Genomic DNA, 23275 nt, shown 5'->3' on the forward strand with positions numbered 1-23275 from the left:
CTTCCTAAGGCCAGCCCTGATGTTTATTTTCCATCCAACCTGTTGGTAAGTTCACCTCGACATGGATGAAGGGAAAACATAAATATCATCTTGATTCAAAACTTTTATGGCCCTTAAAAAGCTTTCAATCCCAACTTCTTCCTTTGGTGTGGTTCATTGAAGCTTTCGATCTACTTCCTTTTTAGGTTCACGCCTTAAAATAATATTTTAAAATAGATGGACGGCTTAGATAAAATATATAATTAAAGTGGACCCCATAGCCACTGACAGTACCGACCGTCTCTCTCTAGGTACTTGTGGGGTAGTACCCCATAGGCGCGACCCTTTTGGACATGGACAACCCACAAAAATCATCCGATCATAGTTGGTTACTAGACTCCTTATCTCGAATCCACTCTATATATGTCTCCCCTCACTTTGGCTTTCCTGCATTCACAAACTCTATAATGGAGTTCCCTCCTATGAGCCTATGGGCATTTTGGTCATTTCTCCTTCTCTCTTCCATTCACCTTCAATGTTTATTCGGATCTCCCTCTCACTTCTCCAACGAAACTGATCTCCTTGCTCTGCTCCACTTGAAACACCTGATAACCGACGATCCTCTCCGTTCCTTGAGCTCTTGGAATCATACTCTCCATTTCTGTTACTGGCAAGGAGTTACATGCGGTGGTCACCGCCATCCTCAAAGGGTCACCGCCTTGAACCTCACTGGCCATAACTTAGTGGGGCCCATATCTCCCTTCATAGGGAATCTCACCTTCCTCAGGATAATCGATCTCTCAGCCAACTACTTCCACGACACAGTTCCTGAAGAGATTGGCCGTTTGTTCCGCTTGCGGTATCTCTATCTGACAAACAACACATTCAACGGAGAAATTCCAGCAAATCTAACCCACTGTTCAGACCTCCAAGTCCTTTATCTTTACGGAAATCAGCTGGCTGGGAGGATTCCGACTGAGCTTGGCTCTGTGACCAAGCTCACCAGATTGGCCCTCGGTCACAACAATCTTACAGGAAGCATCCCTCCTTCACTTGGAAACCTTTCGTCTCTCACTTACCTTTTTCTCTCAGAAAACAGTCTGGAGGGCAGAATCCCGGGTGAGCTCAGCCGGCTGGTAAGCTTAGAGGTGCTTGCAATTGGTTCCAATAAACTGTCAGGTACGATTCCTCCCTCGCTGTACAATCTGTCCTCCATTAAGATTTTGGACGTGGGAAGCAACAGATTGCATGGAAATCTTCCACCTAACTTGGGCCTCACTCTTCCTAATCTCCAAAGTCTTCGCGTAGGATCAAACCAATTCACAGGACCAATACCAGTTTCATTATCCAATGCTTCGGGACTTGTAATTATTTACCTTTGTAACAATAGTTTTAGTGGATCTGTGCCTCTGAATTTTGGAAGCCTCAAGGGCCTCTCCCAATTACGTTTGTGGGGCAATGAACTTGGAATTGGGAACGCAAGTGACTTGAGTTTTCTCATTTCTTTAACCAATTGCAGTAGTTTACGAGTGCTGCAGCTAGGCATAAATAATCTCAGTGGTGCGTTGCCTGACTCCATGGCTAATCTTTCGACCCAACTGACATGGTTAACTTTGGGAAGTAACAAGATATTCGGCAGCATCCCATCTGGTATTCAGAATCTTATTGGCTTAACAGTACTGGATATGCGGTATAACTTTCTGACAGGTACAATTCCCATGGGTGTTGGGAAGCTTAACAAGGTGGAGGAGCTTGGCTTGAGAGGAAATGAATTATCTGGGCACATTCCGTCTTCTTTGGGAAACATCTCCCGATTGTACCGACTTTCTTTAGATGGAAACAAGCTAACTGGGAGGGTGCCTTCAAGTCTTGGAAATTGTACATACATGCAGTTCATATACCTCGATAATAATAATCTTAGTGGTAGCTTACCCAAACAACTTTTCAGCTTTCCCTCTTTAATTGAACTCCAGTTCACAAACAACTCTTTTACCGGTAATCTGCCATTGGAAGTCGGTTACTTGAAAACTCTCTCATTATTGTATGTTTCAAATAACTATTTATCCGGTGAAATTCCAATCTCGCTAGAGTATCTCAGGTTGGATGGGAACTTCTTTCAAGGTCCAATTCCATCAACATTTACTACTCTAAGAGGCCTTCAATCCCTGGATCTTTCACGCAACAACTTGTCTGGAAAGATTCCACGGTACCTGGAGAACCTTTCTGCCTTGCAGTATCTAAATCTATCTTTCAATAATTTCGAGGGTGAATTACCAAAACAAGGGGTCTTTAGAAATGCCAGTGAAGTTTCAGTACTCAGAAATAGTAAGCTTTGTGGTGGTATTCCACAATTGCAATTGCCTCCATGCTCTGGCCAATCTTCCAAGAAACAGGGGATGTCTCGTGCTGCAAAAGTAAAACTCTCCATAATTGGTGTTGTCCTGTGTCTTCTTTCATTATCTTGTTTCATTACCATTCTTTATCGGGTCAGAAAGTCGAGAAAGAAACCTTCTGCTTTGCCTTCTGCCCAGGATCCTTTTGTCAATGTGTCTTATGCGGAGATCTTTAAAGCAACAGATGGGTTCTCTTCTGCTAATTTGGTCGGCACCGGAAGTTTTGGTGCTGTATATAAAGGGTTTCTAGATTGTGTTGGAACTATGGTGGCAATGAAGGTCTTCAACCTTCAACGACAAGGAGCTCTGAGGAGCTTTATGGCTGAATGCGAAGCTTTGAGAAACATTAGGCATCGGAATCTTGTTAAGATCTTAACTTGTTGCTCAAGCATTGATTTTAAAGGCAATGATTTTAAAGCTCTAGTTTATGAGTACATGGCAAACGGAAGTCTAGAGAAGTGGTTGCACGGAGATGGTCATGATCAGCTGACAAGGAACTTGAAGTTTACTCAAAGGCTAAACATAGCTATAGATGTGGCTTCCGCGTTGGATTATCTGCATAATCATTGTCAAACGTCACTTGTACATCGAGATTTAAAACCGAGCAATATTCTTCTTGATGATGACATGACTGCTCGTGTGGGTGATTTCGGGCTAGCCAGGTTCTTATCTGAAGTTGCGCACACTGGTTCGATTGGAATGAAGGGATCTATTGGGTACATCCCTCCAGGTAACAATATTTTATCTACTTCCTTACGCACACATGCACATACATACACTCTGTTTGCTTGTTGGAGACCCAATGTGCAATCAAAGTAGGGTGGGCTCAGGTGGGCCTCACCATGGTGTGTACGGAAAATCAACTTCAACCAATAGATGTCTGACCATGTTAAGCCAAAGACTCAACAATCAGAATGGTCTATGATTTAGGTGGGCTGTACCAAAGAAAACATTTGGGGAGAGGGATGCTTGATTGTGACATGGCCCACTGTGAAATCCACTCTAACTATTAGATGTGTCCTCCTGAGTTAGGTCTAAGGAAAAAAAAAATTCAAATTGACCTGTGGTTCAAGTAGGCCACACCCAAAGAAAAAGTTGGGAGAGATTCCACCTTTGATTTTTACAAGGCCCATTATGATGATATGAAATCCCTTTTAATCATTAGATGGCAAATTAAAATTGGGCCTGTAGACCAAAATATAGGCCCATCTGTGATTTAGGTGAGCAATGCAAAGGCAAAATAGTTTGGAGCATGGGTGTTGCACAGTAAGCTGATTTTTGGACCTTGGGCCTAAAATGAGGTGACCCACCTAATGGTCAAGTGGATTTCACATAAACATCATGATAAGGCCCACAGGAGCCACCAACTCCTTTACTCTGGTGGGACCATCACTCTCTCTGTAAACCACAAATATATTTCACCCATTAGATAACTTCCAAGCTTTCATGTACTTGCAACATCCAATCCGTGCAATAGGTTAGTCCATTGAGAGTATATCCTTGTGAAAAAATAAGCTACATCTACTCATTGAGCAGGTCTGTTTATCAATGGCGAGATATATATAGTTTTCTAGATATGATCCACCTAATGAATGGATGGAGCTGATTTTTGCACCAAGTGATCATCATGGGAGTGCCCAACCTACTGGAATGGTTGGACATCGCATTCACTTAAGAGGTTGAAGTTATTCCTGCTGGAGCATAACTTGTCCTCGAACCAGATGGTATTTGAAACCTGCTCTGTCTCTACACACACTCTAAAAGGGGTAGAGCCAGCTTGAAGACAACCGTGCACAAAAGTAAGGCTGATGTACTCATTAGGGTAGTCTGACTGCTGCATACTTCAGGAGCATTTCACACTGCTCCAGTCTCTTACAAACCATGTTAGCACTATTTTGCCTGAGTTGAACTTCTTATTTTTATTAGTTAGGAAACTACTGTGAGGCTTCAATAAGCATAGATATCAATTAACATAGTGTGTGTGTGTGTATATAACCAATGATGATGTTAGGCAAGCCACGGTTGTATTGTGAGTCAGGCCATCGGCCCTGTTCCTTAATTTCGATGGTTCAGGTTGCCTGATGAGTGGACCATCCTAGTTTTTATCTAATGTTATCTTTACAGTGCATCTCCCACCCATTGCACAGCTTGAATTTTCTACATAAATGACATGGCCAGGGAAAAACGTTGCATGTAAACGCATGCTTACAACATCAAATTTCTCAATTTAAAGTTGTCCAGGTTATTAGATGGATGGATTCTCTGTGGCACATGTACCACAATAGCACATGCAATTGTGGTACACTGTCATAAAATCCTAGCCATCCATGAGCTGGGGCCATTTCGAACATGTACTGAGATGAAATTATGCTTCCAGGTTGAATAGGAAGACCTGTGTACGTTCAACCCTCGTACCTTGAACATGAAACACTAGTGTTTTTCTAAGTTTCCAAATTTCCCCATACCTGTAGCTGATTAAAGGAAATTCTACAGTATTGTCTCATATTTTTAATAGTGGGTCTTACTTATCGAATGACTTAGGCTTTTATATACCCAATCTATGACTGAGGCCTGTTCTTTAGGTAGGCTCTAGCAAGTGTTTTGCCTTGGCCTGATCATTCTTGTGATAAGGTAGGCCACTCTTGTACATTGAATGCAGAACACTGGTAAATCTTCTAATTATCTTTTTTTGGGAGCATCCAATATTCATGGTGGGATTACCTGAATTGATGGGTGAGATGTCATACAAACACCATAATGGGCCCCACACACAACCTAGTTAGATGTACAGCTATATATGTGTACATAAATTTTCTATGAAAACCTGCTCTAACTAGAACTCATGCAAACCTTTTGAGAACATGTATGTGATGTGTGCACAAAATCCAATCCATCCAGTAGTTGAGTCACCGATCGAAACTCCTGGGGCCAAAAAACAGGTGGACCATAAAAAAGAGGGAGGGGATGCCCACCCTTGATTTTTACCGGTGCACAACTGAGTTGGGAAATAAGGTGTTTTTCTGCTTTTGCCCAACCCTTCATCTAAGCTAAATGAAGATGTATAGCCTGGATTGCGTGGAATGAGGTTTGCTAAGCTACAGGTGCGTATGGGAGCCTATTACACACCATGTGCATGTGTAAAAGTGGTACATGAGTGCAATCTAATCCATGAATAGGGTGGGCACAGTCAAGTATTTGACAAGGACTAGATTCAGACCTGACCTAAGCCTAGATCAAAACGAAGGTACAAGGACCTGATGGACACCTGAACCCAATTTTATCTTGATCTAGGTCAAAAAATAACCTCAGGTATGAACGACTCGTGTCACGTGCGGCGAGAATCAAACTTGTTGGCATCAAAATCTCATTGATTTTAAAGATTTAGATATGCCAAGAACTAGTCGCTTGCACCCCGCATGAATCACGCCAAAATAAGGAATAAAGAAATCTTTTTTGCTAATATCCTTAGTTGAGATTTGTGTTGAGATGAATAACACCATAATAAGGTATAAAGAATTCTTTTTTGATAATATCTTTAGTTAAGATATGCGTTGCATAAAAATCACAACAATAACTCATGTGTTCACTTGATGATAGAGGTGTTGAGTTCTTTCATTTGAGTAGTAGAGTCTGGTTCAATGTAGAGCAATTTTGCAGGATTTTACAGGCACACTATTGATGTTAGAAATTTGAATACTTAGAATAACAAAAATGTCGATTACTTGTTCAAATAAATATTCATGTTCCTCTCTCTCTCTCTCTCTCTCTCTCTCTCTCTCTCTCTCTCTCTCTCAAAATTCAACCTCTGATATTATTTATATCTAAATGGCCACTTACATTCCAATATGACTGACATGTATAAATTATAGAGTATGCGATGGGCAGTAAAGCATCTACACAAGGAGATGTTTATAGCTATGGAATCCTTCTATTGGAGATGATCACTGGAAAGGGGCCAACTGATGACATGTTTAAGGACAATCTAAACCTTCATCATTTTGCTAAGTTGGCTTTGCCTAAACAAGTAATGGAGATTGTTGACCCACAACTGCTCGTAGAAGAAGCTGAAGTTACTCAGCACAATGAAAACCATGTCAATAGAAGAAATAGAATGCATGGTTGCTTGATTTCAATGGTCAAAATTGGTGTGTTGTGCTCTGTAAAATCTCCAAGAGAACGGATGTGGATGAGAGACGTTGTTGCAGAAATGCATGCAATCAAGGACTTGTATCTTGGGACCGGTATTCACCAAGACAAACAAGTTAGGTCGCAAATATTAGATGAAGGTTCATCTTACCTTAGTCATTATTAAGTTATTATTGATAGTTACGTTGAGAAAGATTTCAAATTTTTTTTTTTTTTTTGGTTTGAATACTTTTCTAAACAACCTCTTGATATATTTAGCCTTGGCATAAGAGTGTGCTTGTATTGATAGTGATTATATGAGAAGATGTGCTTCTTTTTCTTTGTTTTATCATGTGTTGGGGAAGGGAGATTGTATCATGAATTTAATAAGAAAAACACATCATATTATTATTATAAGAATGCTATTGGGTTGCAAAGATGTTTAATAACTAATAGAGCTGGGCATGGGATGAGTCAACTCGATAGACTTGACTCGTCCGACTCATTCAAATCCAACTCGACCCAAACCGAGTAGGTGAGTCAAACCGAGTCGAGTTCGGGTCACCTAGTAACTCGACTCAACTTGACCCGAAACGACTCAGTACCAACTCAGCTCGATCAGAAACCCAACTTGACCCGAGTTCGGGTCATATATATATATATATATATAAAACCTAAATCTAATCTAACTTACTCATCGCACCCAACTTGACAGCCACCCTAATCAATGTGAGTTTACATTGGGGAAGACTTATATTTTCTGATTTTCATCTATTATTGTGAAATAGATCATGCTAGGGTACTATAATTTGGGAGTTTTATGAAATTGGGATCGAGTAGGATTGAATGATAAATTAGAATGGGTCGAGTGCTGGTATTTGGCCCAGGCTGGCTCGGATGCATCCGGGTTGGCTGTGGTCATCCCGGCTAGCTCTGGTGCAGCCGGGCTAGATCGAGCTAAATCATTTCTAAATCCTAAACCCTCAACCTAAACCCTAAACCCAAACTCTAAACCCTAAACCCTACAAAATGGTCAAGTTGACTCGACTCAGTCATAACGGGTCAAACTCGGTTCAGGTTACTTCAGGCTAGACCCGGACTCGGATCGGGTCAGGCATGCTGGACTCAGTATCGAGTCAGATCGAGTTCGAATCAGGTCTATTTCAATATCGGGTCGGTTCAGATCGACCCTGACTAGGGCCAACTCGACTCGATGCCCAACTCTAATCACAAATATATTTTATGCAAAAGTTTTAAAATGATATTTCAATCTTGAGGAATTAGTTTAGCTACTGAACTACCAACTTCCAACTTGATATTAGTATGATGAAGCATTCATCCAATAATTCCCATTATGTTTTTGGCAGAAAAAGAAAGATAGAAAGAAAAGCAAAGGAAAAAAAAAAAAACTTGTATGATCCAATGAACATTCAACTGATGAAGTTCTTTTGCCTGATGAATGTGAATCATTGCTCCATTTTCAAATGCATGTTGATTCACCACTAACAAGATGATTAGAATTATCAAACCATGGTAGTCTTTGATGTAATGAATGGCACATATAGACTGCGCATACCAATAAGTGCAATTACAACTACCTCTCCATCTGGAATCATGGATTGATAGCGGCTTGAGAGGAATTCACTTCTTTTGTTGAAAGAAATATCAGCAGAGGTTTGCAAGGGAGGATTAGTACGGAATGGTGTCAGAAAGCACAGGTTTACTGGGCCCACGCGCAAATAGATCCTTGTCCATTGCATGAAATCACACATTCTACATTAGTGTAGAGTATGTGCGACATCTAAGCCTTATGACAGCTGAGCCATAGTTCTTAGTTCTTGTGACTCAAAACAAGGCCGTTTCACTCAGGTGAGCAAAAATGTGCAAGAAAAATGAGTGGCCTAAACAATGTTAGAAGTTTTTTTTTTTTTTTCTAAAGAAGAGAATTTGTTAAAATAAGAGAGATTATACACTAGAAGTAATTTTAGAAGGTCAACAGACGGATTTATAGGCCAATAACGTCCAAACTTCATGCCTACACAATGGTGAGTTTGCATCTTAGACCCTCGCATTGTATTGGCATGCGTGCATGCATGTAGATGGCAAGGCTCCAAATGCATTTGGGCATGGCATTTGCAAATCTTGGAAAGCAACCTGAGAAGAAATTCCCAGATTTTTAATCAGTTGATGAAATTATTTATGAGATTGGATCTTAAAAATCAAGCCGTTCCACATTCAAGTAGGCCACCCCGTACAAAAGCAATAGAGAATTGCTTGTTTTACAAAACACTTAACAGTGAGTGAAATGGATCTCAAAAGTTGTGACCACGCATATGATAAAATCTTGGATCTCATCCTAATAAATTCCGGATGTCCCAACCATCAGTAAATGGAATTTTGATAGAACATTTTAGCGATTTACATTCAACTAAGAAATCAATGGTTTTGAGTCATCATTTAGCATGGCCAATCTAAAAATCTATGAATGTCGGGTGAAGTCATCTGATCATCTCTTCTAGCAGCCGTATTGGTCAACGAAAATTGACTAGCCTCACTCATATTACTTTTATTTATTTTTTCCTTTTCTTTTCTAAGGTTTGCTAGAAAATATCCATACATGTGCAATAGCATGCATTTGTGCTCTAGCAGTTGAATCAGATTCTAAAATATCAAGCTGTTTCAGGCTATATTGTTTGTGGGTGATACTGATACATATGGTGTGATTTACCAGATTTAGACTACTTTAAATCTAGGTATGGCGTTATTTTCGATAGCATGCAATGACAATGGTCAGATCAAAGGTTAGTTTAGGTTAGGATTTTGAATGGTCAGGCTGGTCATATTCAAAATTTTGGTTTTTCTAGGACTGGTCTGATCAACGCATTGCTACCTCTAATTTTCAATGGCCCAAAATGTTTGATTGTGGGCCTTATCGTGGTTAGAGGATAACTAAAAATACTCCTCAAATTGTTGATTTTTCTAGGTCCAGGCCCAGCCTATAGCTAGTCTTAATTTTAAAAGACCCATTTTTTTTTTTTATGGTGAGCCTTACCATGGATAGAGGATTCTCAACAGTACTCCCAAATTGAAATGTTTGACATCCTAGATTATTCAGAAGTTAAAGAGACTGGATATGTTCAAAGAAAAAGAGTTAAAGGTCATATTATTAGAGTAACCATAAGTTATTCCAAGTGAATTGATAGCCAAAACCAATTATGAACATCAGAACTAATGATGAGAATAACAAGCCAAAGAAATAAAAGAACTTGTGTGTCATTCATAGTCACTGCAAGAAGACATAAAGCCATTATTTTAGCAAATAGACTATGAAATGTCTGTGGAACTTGATAGATGATCAACATCAGTTATTTAAGGGTTTGTGCATCTAAGAGCACTCAAGATATGAAGTGCATCAATGCGCCTACATCAACCTTAGGTTATTTGCCTATTTGTAACATTTCAAATTTTCACGGCCAGAGTTTAAACTTATGCCCGAGAAAATCGGGTGTTAATAATTGAATGAATTGGATGATTTAAAAATTACACCATATTTTTTTTCTCCATTCACATCCAGCTACATTTATGAAGGTAATCATTCACGAGAATAAAATTAACTATATTTATTATTTCATTAGAGTAAAAGAATTCAACAAATTATCAAATTCTTTCTTAATGGGAGCTTATCACATTATCGAGTTCGCAGCGGAAATATAAATAAAATTAAGTCGTAAAACTATCGTCTTATTCATTCAGTGAAATCTTTCATGGAGGGATGGTTCTTTGGGTTTTCAATCTATACATCACCTGCATCATCTGTACGGTTGAAAATGGTCAATGCCCTACTCATAGTGATGGTTATCCTTTAAGATTAACAATAATTCAAAAGATTCATAAAAGCATTGCCAGGGTTCTGATACGTCTTGTACTCCACCACTATGAGAGGTATCTGTATGTGCAACCAATATATATATGAATGCATGTCTAGCAAAGTGTATGCGGCTCATTATACATAGTGATCATCACAATGTGGAATGTACTTTTTAGGAAACTCGACTCGTCCCGCATCCCATAACTATGAAGATTCACCGGCGTGTCACTACCCAAAAAAACAGGATAGCCGCCGGCTAAAAACCGTCGGCATTGGCCTTCTCCAACAGCTTTTAGCCGTCAGGCGGGCCGTCTACACTTCCAAAACTAGCTATACCCATTTCTCCAAAGCCCCAGACCAACCAACCTATTTGAAAAGGCAAGTCTACACAAGAAACGGAAGACTAACTAGCATATACTATTGAAAGATGGCATCCATATGTACCACCGCTGGTTCAAACAAAAAGAATGACATTTCTTTCATTTGATCCTCAAATGATGCATCAAACAAAATAGGAGAGTGGAGCCGTACTCTGATTGGTCACCAACACTTTTAAGAGTACCCCATGGAACACGTGTCATTGCAACCATTTCAGTATCAAATTTAGTTTATAGCCCATGTACTAATGGAATCAATGCTTTTGTGATCATCACTAAGAACTTATCCTGCAGAATTACATAGAAATTTCACGCACGTGAATTGAAGAACTTGTGCAAACCAACATGAGGTGGCGATCCTCCCATTATGAGATGGTTAATCACCTGCACTTCTGACATATCAATCTTCTCTGCAAAATGAGAATCAATCATTTTTGAAACATTTTCGGCCAACTCACCAGCCTGTTAAGAGAAAAAAAAAAAAAGAATCAGTAAACCAAATAACGACCATTAATAGGGCTGCTTTCAAACACTAATTTGCTGAGGAAAAGAAACTCAAGGACTCAATTGGATTCACTGTAAACGAACTCCGGGGCACAGCATTCTCTAGATGCATGATCTTGCATTTGGAACTACCAATCAGGCAGCCAAACTGGTTACATGTTGTGCTTCTAAAGGCACACACTGCTGAAAGTACCATGCAAGTAGACAAGGGGAGGTTTTCAGATTATGTTACTTGCAGAAACTAACCTTCACCCATTTTGCTGTGGATCCTATCTGCAAGCATGAGGAAATGAACACCATGAGGAGAAATCCATAGAATGGAAGCACAACTCAACATGACAAACCAAATGTTAAGGGAAAATTTTAGCAGAGAGTCTTGTTGCTTACCATTAGTGGTGGCAGGCTGAAATAGAATATCATTAGTATCCACATAATAAGTACCAGACAGCCATTGATGCAGGTTCCATTAGTATCCACTTATAAGTACCATAGGCCAGTCAATTGGCACATATCAGGGGACAATGGTTTCAGACGATCTTGGAGATGGGTGCTATCTCAGATGGGCCAGGGCCCAACCATAAGCTGTGGTATATTGTCAGGAAGTTCCACCCATGTGCAGACTTGCACTCATCCACCTTGGGAGTTGATGTATATTGTCAGCCCCAGCCCCTCCGCAGGCTTCCACATGTGTGGACATGGCAAACATATGAGATAAACAAGACCTCCAGGTGAACACACCTGATTTATATTGTATTAAGTACCGCCAATTGGCCAGTTCAACTCATGTTGGTTCACCATGCATAATCCCATGAGGCCCATAAGCAGAGATGCTCAGTTGAGTGAAGCATGGATGGGATGGGTCTGTTCCGCCCATGGAAAATACAATCACTTCTAAACACAATAAATTACTTCAAACAATAGAACCATCACATCATATATTTAGCTATCTTGAATAACTATAAATAAAACATAGCTGAATCCAAGATTATTAGAAACGCTATTTAACTTGAGTTTGGTTCAATAATTTAGTCAGGCCTCGATTACCATACATGCTAAAGTAAACTATCAACTATCAAGTATTTGCTATAACTGGATCCAATGGTATAAAAAAAACCCACGGATGTAGTATATGATGTATAGCAACAAAGTGTATGGTGCCATTTATACCTAAAAATACAGTTTTATTATCCAATCTTACGTTGCCACAATATGTAATTTTTTATTCAGTTAAAGAATTGTTCAGCATAGTGTCATCATGAAGAAAAAAATGTAAAGCGAGCAAGGTGGAGTTCCTAATGTTCTGAGAATTGAAGTTCGAAGTTACAACTTACTTTGAAATTAAGCTTGAACAGGAAAGCACCAAAAAGACAACAGATTATTAAGGGAATAGAATGAACAGCTTTTATCACATATGAATGCAAAGCTGCCAATGCATCTGTGAATAAGCATAGCTCTTACTACTAGTATCCAATTATTGTACAAGACGCTGATTACAATTGTTGCATGTTGGAGTATGTATATGTATGGAATAACACACCAGATGCCTAAAGATTATAAAAACAATTAACCTTTGTTCTTTAGAATCAAAAGGGTAGGAACAAAGAAGAGTATCCTTAGAGACCTTACCGCAAATTTCAAAAGAAGACGTGATTTGCCAACACCGGAGTCTCCAATACGCAAGAGCTTGAACAAATAGTCACTGCAATAGAGAAGGCCCATTAGATGCTTTTCTCCATAACTTATAACCAAGTTGCAACAAAATAAAATATACATATGGTAATCTTTATACTCTCAAGTTGTGTTGGACCAACTGATGATATGCACGTGGAATCCAAACCGTGCATTGATGTCTATCCTCATTTTGACCGTACATGTCAATAATCACTCCTATCCACAGCTCAGGTGGGCCATATCACAGCTTGAGGTTATGGTAATTACCATACATTGGGTCATGGTCCAAAAATCATTTTCATGATCTAATTTTGTTGAGAGCTGGCCTGTTGTGATAGTTGAACGCCATTTTGAAAATGGTAGTGATTTATCCTTGTAATGTGGGGGCACTGATGATATATCGGCCTGCTTTTTAGAGATCATATCCGTACCCTAGTACACTAGGGATTGCCTGACGAGTGACTCTGATCTTACACACATGTGCCTTGATTCCACGTGTGAGGCCAGTCGAGGGAATACACTGGCATTTCTCAATTAATTAGCTGACCACAGCAACCATAGAAATGATAAAAGAATGGCCCACAACCTTACCTCATTTTCTCTTCTCTGCTTCGATCCACGCCCTTGCCCCCTCTCTCTCTCTCTCTCTCTCTCTCTCTCTCTCTCTGCTTCGATCCACGCCCTCGATCCATTCTCTCTCTCTCTCTCTCTCTCTCTCTCTCTCTCTCTTTCGATTGTAAGAAGGAGAGCTGCTAGAAGACCTCCTTATCATTCAGATCCAGATCCAAATCAGTTCAAGGTAAGCTCGATTCTTTTCATTTCGCTCCTTCCGCTCCTTTTCTCTCGATCTCAGATTTCCCAAAAAAGAACTAAAGCCCTAGTCTCTGCCCCTTTTCTCTCGATCTCTCCTTCCATTTTTCTGACGATTTCCGATCTTTAATCGAGAGATTCATACACGGAAAGCTCGTAGATGCGAAAATACGTGTCTTCTGAACTCAGAATCTTCAAACGGCTGAAATAGAAGCAGATTCAGCTGCGGAAGCTCTTAGTTGTGAAGATCTGTGATTTCCGCTGCCTAGATCTTTGATCGATGATATAGAAGCTGTGTTTACCTTATCGGAAGGGATATTAATCGATCTGTGCTTCTTTTTTTTTTTTTCCTGATCGAGACATTTCGATTTTAGAAGAGATCTACGATTTTCTGAGGTTCTGATCGTCGATTTTTTAAGTGGGAGAGATCTCCTGTTTTTTGCTGTGTTCTTTCAGATATAGGGATTTTACTCGAAAGAAAGCTTTTGCACGCATCAGCGGCTCAGATCTCCTCTTTCGAGGTCTAGATCTTTGGTCTGATGCGATTGGAGTGATTGCAACTTCTGCCTTGAGCAATTTACATTCTCGTCCTGCATTTGGAGGTAACGTTGGAGGAGCCGAATTTGAAGGCCCAAGGCGAGTTGAAGCTAACCGAATTTGAAGGAATTGTTTGCTTCTGAGTCCTTGCTATCTGCAATAATCTAGAAATATTTAAATTTCTGTGTTATTTTATTTTGCATGTTTACAATAAATGGTTGAGTTGTACTAGTTTTTTGTGAATGGGTTTTCTTTTGTTATTTCCTCCTATGATTGTGCCTTTTCATTTCACAAAATGCTGCATCTAGCATTAAATCATGGTAAGTGAATGCAGCTCATCCGACTTCTTTATCATCTCATGATTAGAGAAAATTGATATTAGTTGTCATGTAATCCAGAAACCTTTAAAACGTAATGATGGCTACTTAACTTATTTGCTAGTTAACATGAGAGTATACACTAGAAGATATTTCTAATTTGTTTGTTGTCCTACTATCAACTGCAACTTACCAAGATAAACAACAACAACAACAACAACAACAATATTATTATTATTAAGGTATAAAGAAATCACCACTCTGGCTGCTAGCAGCACCCTTCCCTTTCTACTTTTGGTTACACACTAGTGCCATTTTGTACTACAGAAATCTTTTAAATTACAGATTTTGTGAAATGATTCTATTGAATTGCACTGTTTCTATTCATTACAAACCCTTGTGAACGGTTTAAATTACAGAATCCTTTATGCTCCTCTTAGTAGTGCTTCTAACCCTGTTTTAACAATGGCTTAGTATTTGATTTTTTACTGACAAATTTACTTAAATATACAATTTGCAGGTTCAGACTAGAGCCATGTCTTTGCAAAGGTATATTTGCTCAAGGGAGGATATCTTAAACTATGCTACCAAGTTGCTAAAGGCAGAGCTCCCTCTTTCCGTGAGGCTTCTTGATATGTAGATTGTTTGCATGTTGTGCATATTAATCATGGGATGTTACAAGGATTCATATGAAATAGGGTAGCAGTGCTTAGGTGTCCTGTTTTTATTGATTGAGAATTGCAATCTCATTGGCCTAGAGTCTTTTGATGCTCTTAAGTGTTCTTATGAGTGACTACTGCTTCTCTTAGCAATTCTATAGTTTTAAGGATTTCTTGAAACTTATAATGGAGGGATTAGTTACTGTCTAGTATTAATGGGGTGATTTTGGATGTATGTTGTTCCATATTTATGTTTTCATAGCTTACAATATGTGTGAGGTATTATCTGATGCCGACTGAACAAAGTGACCATATTGTTCGGCACAATAGCGATATAGGTGCACCTTTCTATAATTTAGATTGCTCATCTGGTTGGCCATCGTGCAAGCTAATGTACAAAAATCTCCTTTTCCTTGTAATTCTAAACTTTTTCCCATTGATGGGCTGCAAGGACAGTTTACCTATGGCTCACTTTCAATGGGGAAATAATTCCACTAATCATATAGGAAAGTTTTTCCAATTGGGGAGATTTTTTGGGGCACACCCCATTCTCAATATGTTCCACAAGATGAAATGGCATGAGTCATGGAAAGTTGGGCCCACCAGCACTGTTTCTTGGTGACAAAAGAAACTACCATTTAACTTAGTCAAGCTTTTTATCATAATCATCATCATAACCTTTTTCCTAGTTATTTGTGGTCCCCTTTACAGTTCTTACTTCATCAATTGTTCCTAAGGCCCAGTCCTTGGGCCATATTATTGAGGTTCATATAGTTCCTCTTCTTATTTTACTCATTGTCAGATATTTCTCATATTATTTATGTGAAGTATATCATTTCATGATTTAGATAATGCTGCTTGTTTATTTAGTGTCCAATTTGCCAGAGTTGTTGTTTTGCCTTCTATTTTTCAAGGTCTGCAAAGTGGCTCCCATTCCAGGTGAGACCAAGGTGTGGCAGTACATAACACTAATGAAGCGTATCTTTTTGATCGACTGCCCTGGAGTTGTTTATCACAACAAGGACACTGAAATGGATATTGTACTTAAGGGTGTGGTACGTACTCGCTACTTGCACTTTTCTGTAGAAGTTAATTCTTAGATCTCATTTGGATGACAAACCAGAAATTAGTTCTGAAAATCACATTATGTGAAACTGCAATTCATCAAAACTCATTTTATCAGAAGATACTATTTGGAAGACAATTGTTCGTTTCTTTGTTTTTTCTCATAATGTTTGTCGGATGTCAATGTCTGAAAAATCATTTTATCAAAAGTCAATGCACCATAATGCAGTTAGCAACTTCACTACATAAATGCATTGTGTCACCGAACTCTGATTGGAGGATAGGATCTTCCAATATGACAATCTAGATCATACAAATAACTTTACCGATTGTGCTTTGAGCATAAAACAGAATTTCACCAACCACATGAAAGTAATCATTTGATTTTGCCATGGAATTTGAACTATTCACTGTTAACCATCCATTTGATAACCATCAATCAGATGATTATCTTTGATTTATTAATGTGATTTTTGAAATGATAAATAGCCATGCATGAGTGCCACATTTGAGGAAGATGACTCACTAAACTACCATTTTCAAGATGTTTGTGAGCTCTGACATGTATGCAGACTCCTTTGATAGTTAACTGCAATTTTAAGAAAATGGTGGTAACTCTTCCAACATACACATGTCACGGTTATATGACAATCCAAGCTGTCCAATTGCTTGCCCAATTGTGTTTGGAGCATAAATTTACACAAGTAACCACATATCCGGGCCATCCTAATTGCTGGCCCAACTAATGTTTCAATTTGGCCCTTTGGAATTTGAGCCAATTGCTGTTTGACTTTTAACCATCAAATGGATGGTTAGGATTGGTTGATTAGTGGGAATTTTGTCATATGGTCCATTCACAATGTGCCCCAAAATTTTGATGGTTTTTTGGATAGCCTTACATGAGTGCTACATGTAAAGAGGATGAATCACCACCTTTTTCAAAATGGGTGGGGGCTATCATGTTAATGCTGCTCTTAAAATGCAAGCGTGCTTGGTTGCCTGATTACAGTGAGAGAAAAACACTGATAGTGTGGCAGGGTGTGATAATAGATGCATGAGCATTAACAAATAGCATGACTCATATGTGGTTAACTTAAACTGAACCATCTAAATCGTGGGTGCTTGTTTAGATATCTTGTGAACTGAAAACAATACCAATTTAAAGTTCGTATCTTGCTGATTGGTGGAGAATTCCCGAGAAGTTTTTGGTCTTATAAAGAAGCTGAATATTGTCTCTGACACCAAGAAGAGAGCAAAAACAACATCATGCAGATGCTTTTCCTTTGGCTGTTTCTTTTCTTCCATCATGTTGAATGTACCTTACCATCAATCATTGTTTCTCATGGTTTGTTTTTCAAATGTTTGCAGCTTTCTTTGATACACTGGTCACTGGAGGAAACAGCAATAGCTCTTCGAAGGTGAATGAATCTGTACCTTGTGAATTTGCATATTGAAATTTCAAACTAAATACCCCTAAAAAATATTCAAACTTCAAACTAAATACCCCTAAAAAAATTCATACTTCAAACTAAATGCTCAAGGAGATGCCTTTTCTCTTCTGAGAAATTGAAACTACAATATCAGAATTCAAAGGTGGCCTCTGTTTTATGGATTACAAAAAATTTCAGATAGACTGGTGTTTACATCCTTTCCTAATTTAGATAGAAGTATGTAATTGAAGTCAAGTTCATCTATAGAGTTCATTTTGTAGAGCAGGTTGATCATCATTCACTCCATTACCACTTTGTGGAGAAGTTGGTGATTGTAACTTCTTCTTTATCCTCTGTTGGAACCCCAAACTAATGCCTGCTACTGTTGGTAGTTTTTTTAAACTGCATATCCTTGCCCTGGCCCATTCCACCTCTAACAGTACATGCGGCATAGGCCATCAGGTGCCCAAGAATCAACCCAACATAGTTTTGTGATCCCTTCATTTTTTGTAGTTCACCATCATTGAATAGTTGGTCCTTTGTTTTTCTTCAGGTCAAGTCATATTTATGTGTTTGACACACAAAAGAATCCAAGAGCTGACTCTCTTTTGCATGCTGAGATCAATCCAAGGCCATGACAATGCCAAGAACAACCACCTAGTGACTTCTCTATTATTCAGTTCCGGTTTCTGGAGCAACTACTTGTCGTCCATGGGCACTGGTGCTATAAGAGGATTACCCAAATGGTGAGAACTAAAGAATCCCTACCACTAGATGGGCCCCTTCATGTTAGGCCTAGATCCCAAATGCATCCTGACCACAGACACTTCCAGATGGAATGTGGGGTCCACTGTGTTGTAAATATACCATCTAGCCCTCTCATCTGGTGAGAGGCGTAGGATGAAGGCGACCCATGAAATGCAGGCCATTCCAGAACTCAGGTGAACCACACCATGTGAATATATATGTTTTAGGCAAGATTCTCTATTGCTGCCTGTGGTATGTCTCACCTTTGTATTTGGATGATTCTTGGTATGTATGGTTGGAAAATCATCTACTTCATTCAATGGAATAACATCCCAAGCTTGATTCTGCAAATCTTATCTTGTTATATACTGTTGATCATTGATTTTTATTTTTATTTTTATTTTTATTTTTTTTCCCCTTCAGGTAACTTTCACTTTATGTTGGGTCATCAAGAGAAATGATCTAGGACAGAGAACCATCTATCTTCAGGGTGAATCCAAATCCAAGAGTAGCATTTCTTCTTCCATGGATGACCTCGCTCCAAGATTCTCAACAGATGTCTTAAGAACCTCTGAAGAAAGTGCATCTCAAGCAAGAACTATGTTAAATGGAAGTACTGATTCAACACTGATCAGTTCAAGTTCTGAAGTTAGTACTGGGATAGAGCTACAGCCAACCATGACCGAGATTGATCAAACAAGCCCCTTGTTCTTGAGCTATCTAGCTTCAGACACTCTGAAGGTATCACATGCATAGGACATAAGGGAATTTTTCAAAATTTGTTGTTTTAGCTTTCTACATCAAAGTGGAATTCTTGAATAGCCCAAATAAATAAATAAATAAATAAGTAAAATAATTAGTGAATACTTAGGATTATTTCGCTTACTTTGGCCACAAATCACCAGGAAAAACGCTCACAGGGATTACCGAGCCCCACGCAGCCGACATAAAATGACTTGTTCGATTTCCTTCCAGAATTTGACTTTATTTTGGTTAGTAAATCTGTCTCTTGCCTTTTTCTCTGTCTCGCTTCTTTCAAGTTGTTATCTTTTTACTTGCTCTTCAACCTTGATCAATTTATTGATTTGTGCGTACGTTATATTCCTGGCACTAAATGAACAAAATTAATGGTTTAACTTGGTAACCCAGATGATTCTGATATTTACTTTCCAAAAACATTGTCTTGGTTAGATTGGCTAACCTACCCAAGAATATCATGTGGTGATGTTTGTACTTAAAGAAAACAATTTGAAGTAATTCAATGTTGTTGGCAGTTAATGTCAGATGGAGAGATCCTGCATGCTGCTTCTTTTCACGAGTTACTGGACACAAGTAGAGAATTTCAAGACCTGGTCAATGCACACAAAGGCACTGTTGGTTCTGAAAGGCTCGCTGAGGTCGTTTCTCCCTTGAGATGTGAAACTGCCAAAAGAGAGATTAAGAAAGCGTCTACTGTGAAACAACAGAAAACAGATAATGCACCAGCAGTAGATCAGCTAATTAAAGAAGAGGAGAGAGAAACTGGAGATACTGGTCTGAAGCCATACTTAACAATACCTGAATCAGAGCAAAGGCTACTTGTATTTCTCCTTGGCAGGCCTATGCCATCTCATGTTTGTGGCTGGACAGATTACACAAAACTCTTGGATGGCTGCTAACAAATCACACAAACTCAGGAAGAAAATGCCGCTTCTCTTATATTAAAATAGAAGTCTCTAATGTTTCTCTGTTTGTTTTGAGTTTTCAAGTCTCTTGGACTGAGGGAGAAAACCAATCTCTGTTTTTCCTCTTTCTTTTTCTTTTCTTTCTGTTTTTTCATGTTTTATGGATTGGGATTCCAAGTCTATTTGACTGAGAATTGAAGACTCTTTCAGGGTTTTCTTGGGTTATATTTGAGAGGAAAAACCCATTAAAATATTGTAGCTAATGTTGTGGATCTGACTGACTATGCGCAGGTTTATGAATAGGTTAAAATAAATGATTTAGCCTCAGTTGTTGAGAACTGAGGTTAAAAAGTGAATTTAGCCTCAGTTGTTGTCAACAAAGGCTAAATTCATCTTTAGTCTCAGTTTTGCCTCAGTTACCTAAACTGAGACAACAACTCCCGTGGCTAAAGGCTTTAGCCTCGGTCGTTGAGAACCGAGATTAAAAATAGATTTAGTTTCAATTGGAGGCAACTGAGGCTAAAATTTGGATTTAGTCTTGGTTGAAAACAATGGAGGCCAAAATATTTTGATTTGGCCTCATTTCGAGAAAACTGAAGCTAAAAAGGTTCTTTTAGCTTCACTTGAAGAACTAAGGCTAAAAGTCATTTTAGCCTCAGTTGCTAAAACTGAGGCTAAAGCCTTTAGCCACAGCGGTTTCAACCTCGGTTTGGATAACTGAGGCTAAAGGCTTTAGCCTCAGTTTTTAACCTTTTTAGCCACAGTTTTGTACCGAGGCTAAAGCCCCCTTTTCTTGTAGTGCCGTAGGGCTTTAGAAGTTGTGTCCAACATGAAAAGTGCTTAGAATAATTAGGGGAATAATATAATTAAGCCACATAGGACACTTACTATAAAAGTAAATTTACTATTTATAGTAAGTTACGAATTTTAGGGAGTTTTAATTATAGTTTGCTTCTAATTTCTCTCTTATTACTTGGTATCCCTATTTAAAGGGCTGTGAACTTGTTTATTTCATACATCAATCAATTTACAAATTTTCATGACTATTTCTAATTTCTTACTTTTTCCTCATGGATTCGAGAAATCTCTGTGAGGAGTCCAGAGAGACTTCGTGGATTTGAAGTAGCTTTCCTTGAGGAAGATGGTGATCGACTTCATCACGTTCATCCCTGCATCAGTTGTGCACGCCAGATTCACGAGATTCCAATTGATCGCAGTCAAAAAGTCCCGTTTACTTTTGTTTTTATTATAAATAGTAAGTTTTAGTTAGTATAACTCTTGATCGTTTGAGTTGTAGAAGTCGTGCCCAACATAAAAAGGGCTTAGAAAAGTAAGGAGAATAACATGGTTGGGCTAAATTGGATACTTACTATTTTTGGCTGAAAACCATAAAGTCTAGCAGGAATAGAGTCTATAAATAGTAAGTTTACTATTTATAGTTAGTTAATTTTTTAGGGTGTTTGAGTTGGAGTCCAAGTCTAAAACTCCGTCCTGGGGTTGAGCTTATTATATTAAAGAGTTGTGATTTCTTTTTCTTTTTATTTATTATTTATTATTATTATTTTTTTAATTTAATCATCAATCAAATTATTTCAAATTTATTAAGAATTATTCCTGTTTTTATTCGTCGTGGATTCGAGGAAGCTCTGAGGAGTCCAAAGAGCTCCATGGATTTGGAGTAAACTAATCCCCTGACGAAGACGGTGATCAATCTCATCACGTCCCTCCTCATCATGTCCCTCCCTGCATTATTGTCTTAACAAAAAAAACAAAGGTATTTTGGCTCTGTCAAGGTTGGTTGATTGATTCCCATGATCACAAGGTTTTCAACCAAATGAATTCACATTTGGTTTAAAATAAGGTCAGAAATTTGAGGACCAGTATTTATATATATACTTAATTATAAAGCATGAATGACTTTCGGTTATATGAAAGAATGCTTCCATTGTTAACAAAACGAACTAGAAAAAGACCAAAAAATATCTGCATCATCCAAGAGCTGCGTACTCCACAAAAACAGAGCTCCAAAGAACCGAAAATGCTACATCTTGACTAGATTGGAGCACATCAACTCAAGAACCTACATCCCTAAGGATAACAAATAAAGTTACCTATACCAGGAAGCCAATGTGGGACTAAACCCAGGACACAATAACAAACACTTAAACATCAGTTGACGTAGAGAGAAGTATGCAAATGAAAATGTCATTATATCCCAAGCAGTTATTAGATCTTCTAGGAGCTACACCAATTGGATTATGTGTGTAGACAGTGGCATGTGGAAGCTAATTATGCATTTTGGTGGGGTATAAAGATGGATTGTTTAGACTCATCAAGTAGCACAGAGGAACAAGGAGAAACAAGTTTTTAAATGTTTGGGGGCATCGACTATGTGTGGATGGATGTGAATTCTTTTCGTATTTCAATTTTAGACTCAAGGTTACGAGCTATTAATAAGCATAAATGCAGACAGTGGTAGTGCTTGGAATGATTTATGAGGAATTATGTTTGAAGAATCACGTCACCACATGTAATATATAAAACGGTTGAAATGGCTTGTGGCTGCTACAACTGTTGAGAAAATGATAGCTTGATCTTGGATTTTGGAGTAAGGGGTGTTGAAAGTCATTGTTGAGATAATTTGCACTACAAAAATTAGCAATGCTCAACTTTCTTATATCACAAATTATTAAGGGAAATGGTATTATGAGGTCGTCCTCATGGGAAGTTCCCATGAGGTCGTCCTCATGGGAAGCTGTGTGGGCCCCACCGTGATGTGTTTCAAACATCAAAACTGTGCATTTTATGGGTCACCTTTAGGCTATGGGATATCCCAAAAATCAGCTGTTTACAGAACTTAGGCGGGCCATACTATATAAAACAATGTGAAGACATGCTTAAAACTTATAAAAGTACTTGGTGGGGCCCACCTGAGTTTTAGATGCAACTGAAACTTTCTTTTACCCCTCATCCAAGTGGGACACACAATGGATGGTCTGGATTTATGAACCACATCTTGGTGGCCCCAATAAATAATTATGAATTTTTTAATAGGAGAGTAACCCCTCTCAACTGTTACATGTGGTGTGGCCCACCCAAGTCATAGATTGAGTTCACTTTTAAGCCCGT

General features: G+C 38.6%; 2 protein-coding genes and 1 long non-coding RNA gene across 11 annotated transcripts; 2 read left to right on the plus strand and 1 right to left on the minus strand.

Moving 5' to 3' along the window:
• The first annotated feature begins 446 nt into the window (after positions 1–446).
• LOC131254189 (putative receptor-like protein kinase At3g47110) lies at positions 447–1978 on the plus strand. The gene is made up of 2 exons (XM_058255190.1): positions 447–1857; positions 1953–1978. The coding sequence occupies exons 1-2, from the start codon at positions 447–449 to the stop codon at positions 1976–1978; spliced, it is 1437 nt and encodes a 478-aa protein (XP_058111173.1).
• Positions 1979–10092: 8114 nt separating this feature from the next.
• Positions 10093–11471, minus strand: LOC131253156 (uncharacterized). Its single transcript, XR_009174953.1, has 3 exons — positions 11331–11471; positions 11127–11204; positions 10093–10301 (listed from the first exon to the last, which is right to left on the minus strand). It is a non-coding gene; the product is annotated as an uncharacterized LOC131253156 (long non-coding RNA).
• Positions 11472–13631: 2160 nt separating this feature from the next.
• On the plus strand, positions 13632–20418 carry LOC131253154 (uncharacterized). Of its 9 annotated transcripts, none has more exons than XM_058254012.1 (7): positions 13632–13716; positions 14147–14329; positions 15102–15200; positions 16155–16190; positions 18416–18481; positions 18906–19223; positions 19757–20418. In XM_058254012.1, exons 3-7 carry the CDS (start codon positions 15117–15119, stop codon positions 20138–20140), a joined length of 888 nt encoding a protein of 295 aa, XP_058109995.1. In that variant the 5' UTR covers positions 13632–13716; positions 14147–14329; positions 15102–15116; the 3' UTR covers positions 20141–20418. The 9 variants fall into 9 exon arrangements, 7 of the variants coding, with proteins under 7 accessions (XP_058109995.1, XP_058109996.1, XP_058109997.1 ...); XM_058254013.1 differs by having other exon boundaries at positions 13634–13716; positions 14184–14329; XM_058254014.1 differs by having other exon boundaries at positions 13700–13716; positions 14155–14329.
• Positions 20419–23275: the final 2857 nt, after the last annotated feature.

Source organism: Magnolia sinica, chromosome 8, assembly GCF_029962835.1.
Source record: "Magnolia sinica isolate HGM2019 chromosome 8, MsV1, whole genome shotgun sequence".
In the NCBI taxonomy this organism is placed as follows: Eukaryota; Viridiplantae; Streptophyta; class Magnoliopsida; order Magnoliales; family Magnoliaceae; genus Magnolia; species Magnolia sinica.